Genomic DNA, 11,219 nt, shown 5'->3' with positions numbered 1-11,219 from the left:
CGCCACCGCACGCGCGGTCCCGCCCTCCTAGCGGCGGCGCATGCGCAGTGTCGGCGGGGCGCTGAGGGGAGCTCAAGGAGAGCGGCGCCGCCATGCCCGGCACCGTGGAGGTGCCCTCCCTGGAGGAGCTCGATGTGCAGGAGGTGAGGGAGGGGCTGGGCTGGGCTGGGCTCGGCTCGGCTCGGCTCGGCTCGGCTCGGCTCGGCTCGGCGCCGCTGGGGCGGTCGCTCCTATTGCCGCTTTGTCCCGCTGCAGGTGACGGTCAGCTCGGCCGTGCTGAAGGCCGCGGCCCACCACTATGGCTCGCAGTGCGACCGGCCCAACAAGGAGTTCATGCTGTGCCGCTGGGAGGAGAAGGACCCGCGGAAATGCCTGAGGGAGGGCCGGCAGGTCAACCAGTGCGCGCTCGACTTCTTCAGGTGAGCGCGGGTGCGCAGAGCTGCTGAATCCGCCCTGGAGGCGGGCAGTGGCGCTGAGCGGGGGGCGTCGTGCCTTCTGTGTTACCTGCTTGAAGTTGACCTTGTCGTTTCTCGCTGCTGCAGAGTGCCTTGCTGCTTATAGATAAATAAAGATATATTATGAAATCTGGAAAAGAAGCTGAAATTCCGTGCTGTCACCTGTTTCACGTGCACGCTACTGTAATAACTCCGTTAGCTTCAGAATTGAGTTCTTATGATAGAAGTATGGGTGGGGGCATGTGTCAGTGCCGGCGCTGTGTTCCTGGGCTGCCAGCACAGCGCCTGGCTCAGCCTGCTCAGAGCATGTCCTCCACTTCTGTAGTGGGCAGTGATCAGAGCCTTCCTCCTTTCTGAGGTGAAAACATTAAAGTAACTGGGAGTTCTTAGAACACTGTATATTGTAAGCTACGTTAGTTAACCAAAGGAACATCACACGTGGGGGAGCCGCGTCCTTCTACTTCACAAGAACATTCTCCATATATTGGTGAAGTTGCTGCTATCCCTGCTTGTAGCCACAGTGATGCAAACTTCTGTGGTGCTGGCATTAGGTTCTGTTTAATGGTGTTTCATATACTGTCTTCTAATAGCCTTAGGTGGGTACGAGGAATTGCAATGAGGAGAATTCAGAAATTGAGGTTTGAATGAGTAAGAGAGGAAAATATTAACTATACCACTTGCCAAAGATTTTCTTTCTGCAATCTCTTACAGGAAGATTAAAGTACACTGTGCAGAGCCATTTACTGAGTACTGGACATGCATTGACTATAGCAACTTGCAGGAGCTCCGTCGATGCCGAAAGCAGCAGGCAGTGTTTGATAACTGTGTGCTAGAGAAGTTGGGCTGGGTGAGACCTGATCTGGGACAGCTCTCTAAGGTAACTGTCTGCCCTTTTTGATTGGGTAATCAGATTCCTCTTCCTACGTGCAATTTTTTTGACCTGGTGTCAAACTTTTCTCCCATCTTAGAAGGTGATACATGAACTCAACACTGGAAGCTTGCAGACTTTATCAGAAATCAAGACTCTTTCAGCACTCTCTAGCGTTCCTGGAAGACCTGCACTTTGCTCATACCTCTCCACCTAATTGACTTTTATCTAATCCTTGCTTTAGCAGCGAAGCTCGCACATTTGTGGACCTGTGACATAGTTATGTATAAAATGCCCTTCACTACCTTTTTTTTTTTTTTTTTTTTTTTTTTTTTAAACAGTGGAGGTAGGAGTCTTTCATCCAATCCATGCTGCGTCCTTAGTGTGATCTGCTGGTGCTTCCCTTAACCTAACTTTTCTGTTAAACGCCATAGGAAGTTGCATAATTCTTTACTTTTTCTTTATAGGTCACAAAAGTGAAGACAGACCGACCTATCCCTGAGAATGCCTATCATTCTAGACCTAGGCCAGAGCCCAATCCACCTGTTGAAGGAGAGCTGAAGCCTTCTCCTTTTGGCAGTAGGCTTTTTTTCTGGACGTGGTAAAGTGGGCAGGCTGTGCCATAACTGAAATGCAAAGGTACATTGATTGCAAATGTAAATTGTCCAGTACATGTTGAGTATGACTTTAACTTTCATGATTAAAGATTAAAAAAAAAAAAAAAAAAGTTATGTGACTTAGCAGACTTTCTTTAAACACACATGTCTGTATTTCTTAGCTGCTATGATGTGTGAGTATCTCCACTTTGCTCTGTGTTCTCTGTATCCCACGGTCCTGGGGGCCATCTTAATGCCAGCTGTGATGGTTGCTCGATGGTGGCTGCCAGCCCATGTCTGAGATGTGTATAAATATAGTTTACATCTTTGCTGCTTCAAGTGATCAAAAAACAGTGTGAGAACCCTGTCATTTGCATCAAGTAAACTTGGAAAGCTAACAAGACATTAATGTCTTCCTGTACAATCTTGCAACCAGTAATTGTGCAGATTTTTACCCAGGACCTGTCTAGGAGCAAGCTTTTAGTCTGAATTGGTGGCTCTGATGGGTGTGAGATCAGTACTGCTTTCGATAACAGGATCCTTCCCATTACCAGCTACTTAAACCTCGTGCCAGGTTTGTTGGTTACTTTTGTTTGTTTTTGTTAATGGGGAATGCAAACTACTTCATCAGCAAAATCACAGTGAATCAACTCCTTTAAGGCTGTCTTCTAAAGGACCTTGTTCTGTTAAGCGGTTTAAGAAGGTCCCTCATCTTCTGATGACCTGGCATGGGGCTTGGGCAGCGTTGTCTCACTGATTCTTTCTGATAGAGGAGTATGGCAGCTTTCTCCAACTAACTTTTCTGCAGTATCCAATCTTATATTTCATCAGTCTAGTCTTTCCTGTGCTCTTCTCCTCCAATGACAAGAACTGTATCACAAAGGTCAGAAAAAACAAATGGACTTGTCTTCATAAAGCTGTGTGCAGTTCAGTTTGACCTGGGCCAAATTGTGTAGTCTGAACCATAGCAAAGACTTGAACAGTACTTTACTCCTTGAGCAGACTAACAGTGAAATCGGGATCTGAAGATTTAATATCTCTTTCTTTGGGGTAGGATTAAGCTTAATGTGTCTGTAGCTGAAGCATGGATCCACGGAGCTAGAGGAAAAATTATATAAGCTTTATCTAAAAATAGCTTGTGTATGGTGTGCCTGATGGATTCCTGCTGGTTTCTATTTGGGTATGTAGACTGAGACTCAGAAGGCAGGTGCTGTGGCATACATGTTTGCATTTTAATGTACATATCATGCTGTCTTAACATCTACGTGTCTAAACCTTTGCAGTTTTTCCTTACAGGTGACTGCCGTTATTTCAGAGCAGCCATATATTACTGAAGAAAAATAACTTCTTTTCCCCAGAGATTGAAATTAGAGGAAGTTTGAGGTCTAATTGCATTGATCTGTAGTATCATCAAGTAGAAGATGCATGTTCCTGTGATGTTAACATGTATTGCATCTAATCTTGTTGACCCATTCCATTACTTGGGCAACCTTACAAAAATATATTTTATATATTAGCAAGACATAGTAAGTAATAGCTTTAAATTGTCAGCATATTGTATGAAACATTTTGGAACTGAACATTTGCTTTTGAGTGGACATCCTGTAGTCAGCTCCTGATCATAGTTAGAGGTTTAGGTGGTTTTTTTTTTCCCTGTTAAATTCATTCTGAAAAGAATGACATTGGTAAGTAGGTGGGGGGGATGTGTTTAAAAATCCCATGCTTACATTGGCTAGTACTGTATGGGGGGGGGAAGTACTGTAAGTGGGGGGAAAAAAGATTGAAGCTGTAACCCCAACAGTTTAAGTCTAGGCATCTCTCCTGCCAGCTGAATCTCCTATGTTTTGGATTGCAGGCTGTTGATCCTGTAGTTATCTGTTGGCCTTGTTTAAAAGTCAGAATTAACTGCTTTCTTAGATTCCCAGTTGAGTTTCATGCAGGAGTGGGAAGGTGAATTTACAAAGAGTACAGCAGAGGAGGATAATGAAGTGATCGTAAAGTCAAGTGCAATTCAGCTGCACTGTGGGCACTTCTTCCATTAACTTCTTTGAGGTAATTAGTTCATGGATTTTATCTCTTGGCTGAATCTCTGCAAGAAGTCTTGCCAGAGATCTGTTTCTTGGTGCTTTGGACAGTGCCTGCATGTAGCTATTTCTGTTGAGAGTTGTTGTGTGGCTTTACTCAAATGTAGATTGTCCCTTTGGAGCTGTAATGTTTTTTTGGAAACTTTAGAACAAGTGAATGTCAAGATTGAGTAAAGACCATAAAACTGTTTTTGAGGAATGTATCGTGACGTTTTTTTGGCAGATGGAGAGCAAATGCACGCAGATTCAATGCAGATATTTTACTGGCAATGTGAGAAATGTTATTTGTTATGCTGTAGGCTCTAAGCTCTGCCAGAGCTTTTAATCGTGTGTGAAATTAATAGAACTTCAAGCCAAAGTGATGGCAGTCTGCCCCGTGCCGTGGTCTGCATTGGGCAGAAAGCAGTCCCTTTCAGTGTGGATGGAAAGAGAAAAATCCTAGTGCAATTTCTAGTCTTTGGAAGGGAGGGGTGTGCTTACTGTGAGGTACCAGCATCACGACATTGTTCCAAAGGGAAAGCACCCTGCAAGGTATGTCTGGCAGCTTGATATCCCTGCTTCCACATGGTTCTGCTCCTTTCCCAGGGTGGAAGAGCTGGAGATGTCTTGGTAGCAGGAATGAGGGGAGTGCAGCAATAAGACCCTCTTGGCTTACAGCCACCGAACTGTTCATCTGAGAAAGCAGTGGGAAGGAATTGATTTTTAATAACCTCTCCTGCCTGTTTAATAATTCTATTGTGTGTCACTCATTCTTTTTAAAACAAAAAGACAACAAACAGACTTCTAGGATTCAATTTAGGTTGAACTAGCCTCTCAGACATTTGTGAGCTTGAGATTTGCTAGGACAAAAGCCTTGCATGTATTATTCCTCTGGCTTCTGTTGTTTCTACAATGGAGCCATGATAGCTGAGGAATTTTCTCTTTTTGCCCATTCATAAGTAGAGAAAATGCTTCAAAGGTTTTGAAGAATCTTCATCATCAGAATAAGGATATTTCTGTGAAAGCAGAGAGCAAACTGGGAGTTCACAGTAACTTTGTTTTTTGAAGGCTTGCTCCTGCACTAAACGTTTTGAAAGTAGAATCTATCTGGATATTAATAAGAGATTTAAGACTCCCTCTTGTGGCTGCTTCAAGCTGATCTTTGGGTATTTGTATGGAGATCTTGTTATCATGGAAGTCCTAAGGCTAGCTCAGTATTGCTGATAGTAACTTGATTAAATATTCTTTTTGTTACAAAATTCACTTAAGCATTGCTTCAACTATCTTTTTTTTTTTTTTTCTCCTTCACATAGAAGAAAAACCCATTCCTGAATTGAGTGTGAAGCAAGAAGAGGAAGGAAAATGATGTTGAAAAAGTCGTGATTGCGTCAATTATGTTTGATACAAGTTAAGGATATTAAGACAGCCAAAGTAGATAGAGGTTGAGAAATCTCAGTGTGATTTATTGCTCCTCTGAATCCAGAGAAGGAGTGAGCCTGGTGCTGCAGAGAGCAGGATGGTGCACGGTTCTGAACCTGCTGGGCCAGTGCTGGTGGTGGTGAGAGTCAAACACAGGAAGCAGATTGACTGCAGTATTTAACTTCATGTAAAAACACATCATTTGCTCTATTAAAGATGGACGTGACCTTAGCAAACGGTCTTGCAAAAGTGTTGGCAAGCCTAACGTGTGCATTGGTGCAGGTTCCTCTTATGTGTGATGTCTGTGATGACAGCAGTGCTGTGTGTTCTGAGCCTGCTGGCTGTGTGGGAGCTGCTCCAGGCTGTTGCAGGGCTGGGACACAAGCAGAAACTGCTGGAAGTGAAGAGTTGCTTTATCTGACTGGATCCAGGAACAAGAGGACTGAAAGCAAAACAAGAAGAGCGCTTAATAGGAGAAAAGCCTTTCTATCTTGCCTGCATCCCAGGCATCTCCTTGTTCCTGCTGCCCTCACTGCCTAGGAAATAGCTTAGATCACGTTTGTCAGCATCTGTCTATTGCAGATGCTCAAACAAAAGGATTCAGACCTGCGTGTTCTTGTATTCTTGGCTGGACTGGCAAACGCGAATGGATAAAGCAAGTGTTTTGTTAACACTGTTCTGCAGCACAAAATAGCAAACAGCTTTTTCTGTTTTGATAGGGTTTAAATTAATTTCTCCCTTCTCATCAGTGGAATTGAGGATTGGGAAAAATGGCCATGCCTGTTGCTTTGTTAAGCTTGGCTTTGGCTCTGATTCTGGCACCAAGACAGGAAATAAAATACAGGGGAAGGGGAGCTTTCTAAAAAAAGCTGTGGGTCTGCTCCCAAGTTGGTAGGTTAAAGCTTACAAAACACTGACTCTGAGGCATTGCTCTAACGTTTGTAAAATCAGCATGGCAGCTCTGTTAAGGACCATGAGTCACCATGAGGATGGTTCAGTTCTTTATGAGTAGTAGTGCAAGCTTCTGCTTCCATGCGATCAGGGGCTAGAATTTAAATGGAGTCAGAATTACCTCTTTGATTAGAGCACTGTCTGACCTCTGCTTTGTTCTTGCTGCCTGCTTACAGCTGTGCCAAGTGGAACGTGACCTGTCTTTGTGTGAGAGAAAAGGACTGGACGGAGCCCTTCAGCATCAGCCACAGTAACTAATCACTCCCCAGCCGCTCTGTGGGCTGCCGTGCAGCCGGGCAGAGACCAGGCTCCTGCGGGACACAGTCAGGTGTGGCCCAACTTGGCTGTCGTTTCCAGGAAGCTGCTGACAGCAGGCCTGACCCTGGCCATGTGCACGCAGCGGGAGGCTCTGCCTGTCCCCAGGCGCGGCCTCAGGCGCTCGTGGCAAGCCTGCGCTCCAGGCTAAACAGAGGAAGGTGAGGGTCAGCAGCAGAGAGCTCTGCCCAAGACTCAGGAAGCACATTTTGGCAGAGGAAAGAAATACAATACAAGCAGGGAGGGAAACTCAGCTTCCATCCAACCCCCTCCAAGAAGCTTTTGGCTCCCTACAGCTGCCAAGTCTTTACTATCAGTTATTGTGCTCTTTTATTGTTACAGGCTCTTGTGTTTGTTTTCTGCTTTTACACCAGTGTGCTGCAAAGGGGAAAGAACGGAACGATCTGGGAGCAGTGTGGGCTGGAGGGCAGAGCCCTGCGCAGGGGACAGGCAGCCCAGCTGCCCCTCCTGCCTGCTGCTGTCTCCTGTGTGGCCTTAGGGCACGGCACGTCCCTTCCCTCTCTGCTCTGGGTGGTTCCACCTGGCACAGAGCTCTCTGCTTGTTTACCATCTTTGTCCTTGTAAAGTGCCTTGCAGGGGTATTGAGCAAAGTTGCATTTGGCCAGGACAGGCACAAACCCTGCTCACTGCTCTCCTTCCCCAGAGCTAGCAAAAGGGTCTGTGCACAGCTCTACCGTCCTCACTTAGCCCTGCAACTGATAAACCTCTTAGCTCTGCAGGTGCTGCCCACACTGGCAGGGAACAGAGATGTCCCTGTTAGAGAAACTGGAGGTGAGAAGTGGTACCCTGAGCACAGAGTGCATTTTGAGCAGTCCTGGAAGAGTGTTTCCCTGTGCTGAACAGTGCGGATCTCTATCTTACAGTGTTTGTAAGGGTAAAAGCCAGCTTTCAGATCTGAACAGTTCTTGCAGTGGTGTAATATGTGGGAATGTGTGCAGGGAGCCCAGGAACCAGAGGAATTATTTTGCAGAAGTGGAAGTCCCCAGGGCATGTGTAGTACCAGTGCTCAGTGCTTGTCCTTGCAAACCCTTTTCTGCTCCCCATCATCACTTGCTTAGCGCCTTTGTTTCTTCCAACCATGAGTGAAACCAGTTGTGTTAAGGGCATGACATAATTATAGTCTGGGAATTCCGCTGCAGAAATCCTTTTGAAGATTTACTAGTCTGGCTAATTACGATAAAACTATGAAGGTGCTGTACTCTAAATTATTAACAGTTAATAAGTGGAGGTTTCTGCTTTCTTGTATTTTTTTGCTGCAAAACAGAACAGACCAATTCTGGCTGCATCAGTAGCATGTTCTTTTAGGAATGTCTGCCAGAGGTGTGCTAGCACACTCACGACACAACTGTCCATCTCTGCTGGTGGTAGCAGATCACTGAACTAGAAATGTAAGTCTTCCTTTCTTCTTTTCATGTTTGCTGCTATTCTGTCTTATTTGTGGTTGAGCAGTGACAACAGCCTGGAGGATTTATTTGCTGTATGTTGACATTTTCATTTTCTGATGTACATCCTTACATTACCCTGTGGAATTCAGGCCCTGTCAACCATAGGTGAATAGCTTAGGGAGCAACAGCCTTAGTAGAAAACTCCCATCCCACACTCCTTCCTTCCCTAAATATTTGCATTACGAATGTGCTTTAAGGTTCTAATTTTGATTATTTACTTCTACATTTACCTCCTTTTTCCTGTTATTGTCCTTAAAAATACTTGCTCTCTGTGCCAGCATCTTTGTCACATATAGAGAGGTGCTCTGTGCCGTCTGTAATAAACCAAGTGGCTCTGGCCTGTTCTCTGCCTGTTCCACCTCCTGGTGCATCAGGATGCTTGAGATGCTCAGGAGCAGCAGTGAACCTCCAGCCCTGGCTTTTTTCAGGCGCTGCTGCCCAATGCATCCCTGGGGGAAGGCTCAAGCCCAGGCACTCCAAGTGCACGGTGCTGTGGAGGATGGTGGCTGCCACGGCCCTGGTGCTGCTGGGTGCTGGCGCCAGGCTGAGTGCAATGGTGAGCTGTGGGTGGCTGGGCAGAGTGCTGCAGAACAAAACTGAATTGAAGTGATTCTTTCCCTCTCCTCCTGGCCTGTGAGGAAATCTTTTTCCATTTACTATAGAACATGGTCCTTAATAGTGCTGAAGTGTTCTATGTATTTTAAATAAACATGAGTGGATTTGAGCCCAGGAGGACATGAAAGAATGCAGCGTTTGCAGGGTACCGGCCCGGCACACATGTCAGCAATTTGGCTGCCTTGTGTACTTTGGCTTTTAAAAAAGCATTTTAAAGTAAACAAATGAAGGAAAATCTGGCAGCTGGATTTCAAAGTAAATTGCTTTCAGCTGATGGACCCCGTTTCCAGCTCGCTTGGGTAGGACTGAGCCCTACGCAAGAAGAACCAGCGGCCAAGGAGGAGAGCGGAGGCGGGAGGGAGAACAAAAGCAGGGAAATTCTGTGGATTTAATTCTTCCATTTCCTTCCTTTGCACCAAACACTCCCAGCTTGTTACTGCCTTGCTGTTGGCCAGACAGGTCGGTACTTCAGGCAGCAAATTGTGCTCCGTTGTGCCCCAGCCCCTGCACCGCTGTGCCTTGCTGCTTCTTCCAGCACGGCTGTGCCCCGCGGTGCTGGTGCCGCTGCTGTCCCCACGTCCCCTCTGCAGGCACTGGGCCCTGCCCTGGCATCGCCCACCAGGGGAAGCAGGGCTGGAAGCAGCAGAGATAACGCAGGGCTCAGGAGCACAGGCTGAGGAGGGGCCTCCGGAAGGGACTGGTGTGGCCCTGAAGGAGGAGACTCAGCACATGCTGACAGATAATAACGAGGTCTCAGGCTGGACAAAATGGGGAGGTTATTGAGGTCACGCTTTGGCTCAGCGCTGGACTCCTTCTGCTTTGACTCGCGTTTCCTCAAGTTTATAAAACTTTCTGTGGGTTGGTAAGGTGGAAAGGGCAGAGGAAACCAGGGGGTCTGCAATGGTGATGGAGCAGGGCTGGGGAGGGCTGCTGTGAGCACACGTAGCACTGCAGTGCCCTGCAGCACCCCGGGGCCGGGCTGCCTGCTGTCCCTGAGCCGTGTGGGAGCGGCCCTGCTGCTCGTGGCCCTGCACAGCTCTGTGCTGTGCTCCCTACAGTGCCAACATTCATCAGGACAGTTTGCTCTGGTGACTTTCCTCCTCGTAACTCAGCAAATGAACTCTTCTGTGGCCAAGGTGCCACCAGCTGTAACGTGTAAAGGGAAAAAGTGGCAAACCCTGGGTGAGAGAAACGCTGAGAGAAAATGGCGGCCGGGCTGAGGTGGCACCCTCCACACACAGCCCTGAGCGCAGCCTGGAGCGCCGTGCAGGGCCTGCCCTCGTCAGCCCAGGTGGCCTCTGGTACTGCCATTGGGAGCTGGCTGGCAGTGCCCACACACACCTGCTGGCACCCATGGCTCACCGGGGAGTTCCTGGTGCTTCTTAATACCTGGGAAGGCCTTTCTGAGGCAGCCCCTGGATGGGCTGCTGAGAATGCGGCCCTGCCATGACAGCACTGCAAGCTGCAGGAAAGAGGCTGCAGGACACAGTGCAGCGGCATCTGCTGGCTTCTGTAACTGCTTTTGGCCTCAGGTAAGCAAAAAGATGGGGGGGTGGAAGGGGATTTGGGGGGTTTGCAGCCTATGGGGGCTGCCAGCTCGTTGTCCCTCGCTGACGGCACAGGTGGAGAGTTGGGCAGGCCCCTGTGCCTCCCCTGGGGCTGGGGGGAGAGGCTACAATGGTAACAGTGTGGGACGTGCAGTGCCAGTGCTGAGTGACTTGGGGGTGTGGGGCTGGGGGCTGCAGCCGTGTGGGGAAGGGGTAATGTGGAGGATTTGTTGTTGTGGAGAAGGGCTGTAGGTGGGTAATGCTCCAGCCTATGTTCGGAAGAACGAAAACAACCACTGGCAAAGACAGTTGCTGTGGATGTCCCTGTGATTAACTGGAAGAATATGTAAATGTATATAGCAGTTACCATAGCTACTGGAGGCATTACACTGGGGTGGGGGAAGGCAGAGTCCCCAGCCCAGGTCAGGATTTGCATTCACAGCACAACAGCACCCAGCACCCCATGAGGCTGGCACAGAGCAGCCGGGCTGTTCTCACCTTGTGCCACCATGCCACAGTATTTTCCCATGGGGCCACAGCCCCTTGCTATTGACTTGAGCACTTCTTAGGTCCTCAGGGCAGAAAGAACCCTGAGAAAGTGACAAACCTCAGACAACATGCTGCCGCACAGCAGCACAAAGCTGGGAGCCCCTGTGTGCCAACCTGCACGCAGGTGCACCAAGCAATCAGGTGACCCAGCCCCACAGCTCATTGCTGGCTGATCCTATAAAACTGAGAGGGAAAAGGGGCTTGTGTGGAACCCGCAGAACTGCCTTGCCTGCTACAGGTGCTGGTGAGTGCCCCTGTTGTGTTGTATTGTGTCGTGTTGCATTGCTTACTCACATGGCTGCTGTGAGCCCCAAGACAAAGGGGCTTCTGCCCACCCACAGGTATTTGCTTGTGCCTCTGTGAGCCCTAGGGTTT

The 11,219-nt window shown here is 48.0% G+C and overlaps 1 protein-coding gene across 2 annotated transcripts; it reads left to right on the top strand.

The window, feature by feature from the left end:
- The first annotated feature begins 25 nt into the window (after positions 1 to 25).
- Positions 26 to 8,458, top strand: NDUFA8 (NADH:ubiquinone oxidoreductase subunit A8). Of its 2 annotated transcripts, XM_048966299.1 has the most exons (5): positions 26 to 143; positions 256 to 419; positions 1,167 to 1,332; positions 1,791 to 1,962; positions 5,296 to 8,458. In XM_048966299.1, exons 1-4 carry the CDS (start codon positions 93 to 95, stop codon positions 1,926 to 1,928), a joined length of 519 nt encoding a protein of 172 aa, XP_048822256.1. In that variant the 5' UTR covers positions 26 to 92; the 3' UTR covers positions 1,929 to 1,962; positions 5,296 to 8,458. The 2 variants fall into 2 exon arrangements, with proteins under 2 accessions (XP_048822256.1, XP_048822255.1); XM_048966298.1 differs by lacking the exon at positions 5,296 to 8,458 and having other exon boundaries at positions 1,791 to 5,282.
- The last annotated feature ends 2,761 nt before the right edge of the window (positions 8,459 to 11,219 follow it).

Source organism: Lagopus muta, chromosome 19 (assembly GCF_023343835.1).
Source record: "Lagopus muta isolate bLagMut1 chromosome 19, bLagMut1 primary, whole genome shotgun sequence".
In the NCBI taxonomy this organism is placed as follows: Eukaryota; Metazoa; Chordata; class Aves; order Galliformes; family Phasianidae; genus Lagopus; species Lagopus muta.
This window is presented reverse-complemented; position numbering and strand designations above follow the sequence as displayed.

Bases quoted from the DNA above. Each gene is read 5' to 3' on its own strand.
- NDUFA8 (XM_048966299.1), top strand. From the start codon at position 93: ATGCCCGGCACCGTGGAGGTGCCCTCCCTGGAGGAGCTCGATGTGCAG. The intron at 420-1,166 runs GTGAGCGCGGGT...AATCTCTTACAG, and splicing joins TGCGCGCTCGACTTCTTCAG to GAAGATTAAAGTACACTGTG. The intron at 1,333-1,790 runs GTAACTGTCTGC...TTTTCTTTATAG, and splicing joins ATCTGGGACAGCTCTCTAAG to GTCACAAAAGTGAAGACAGA.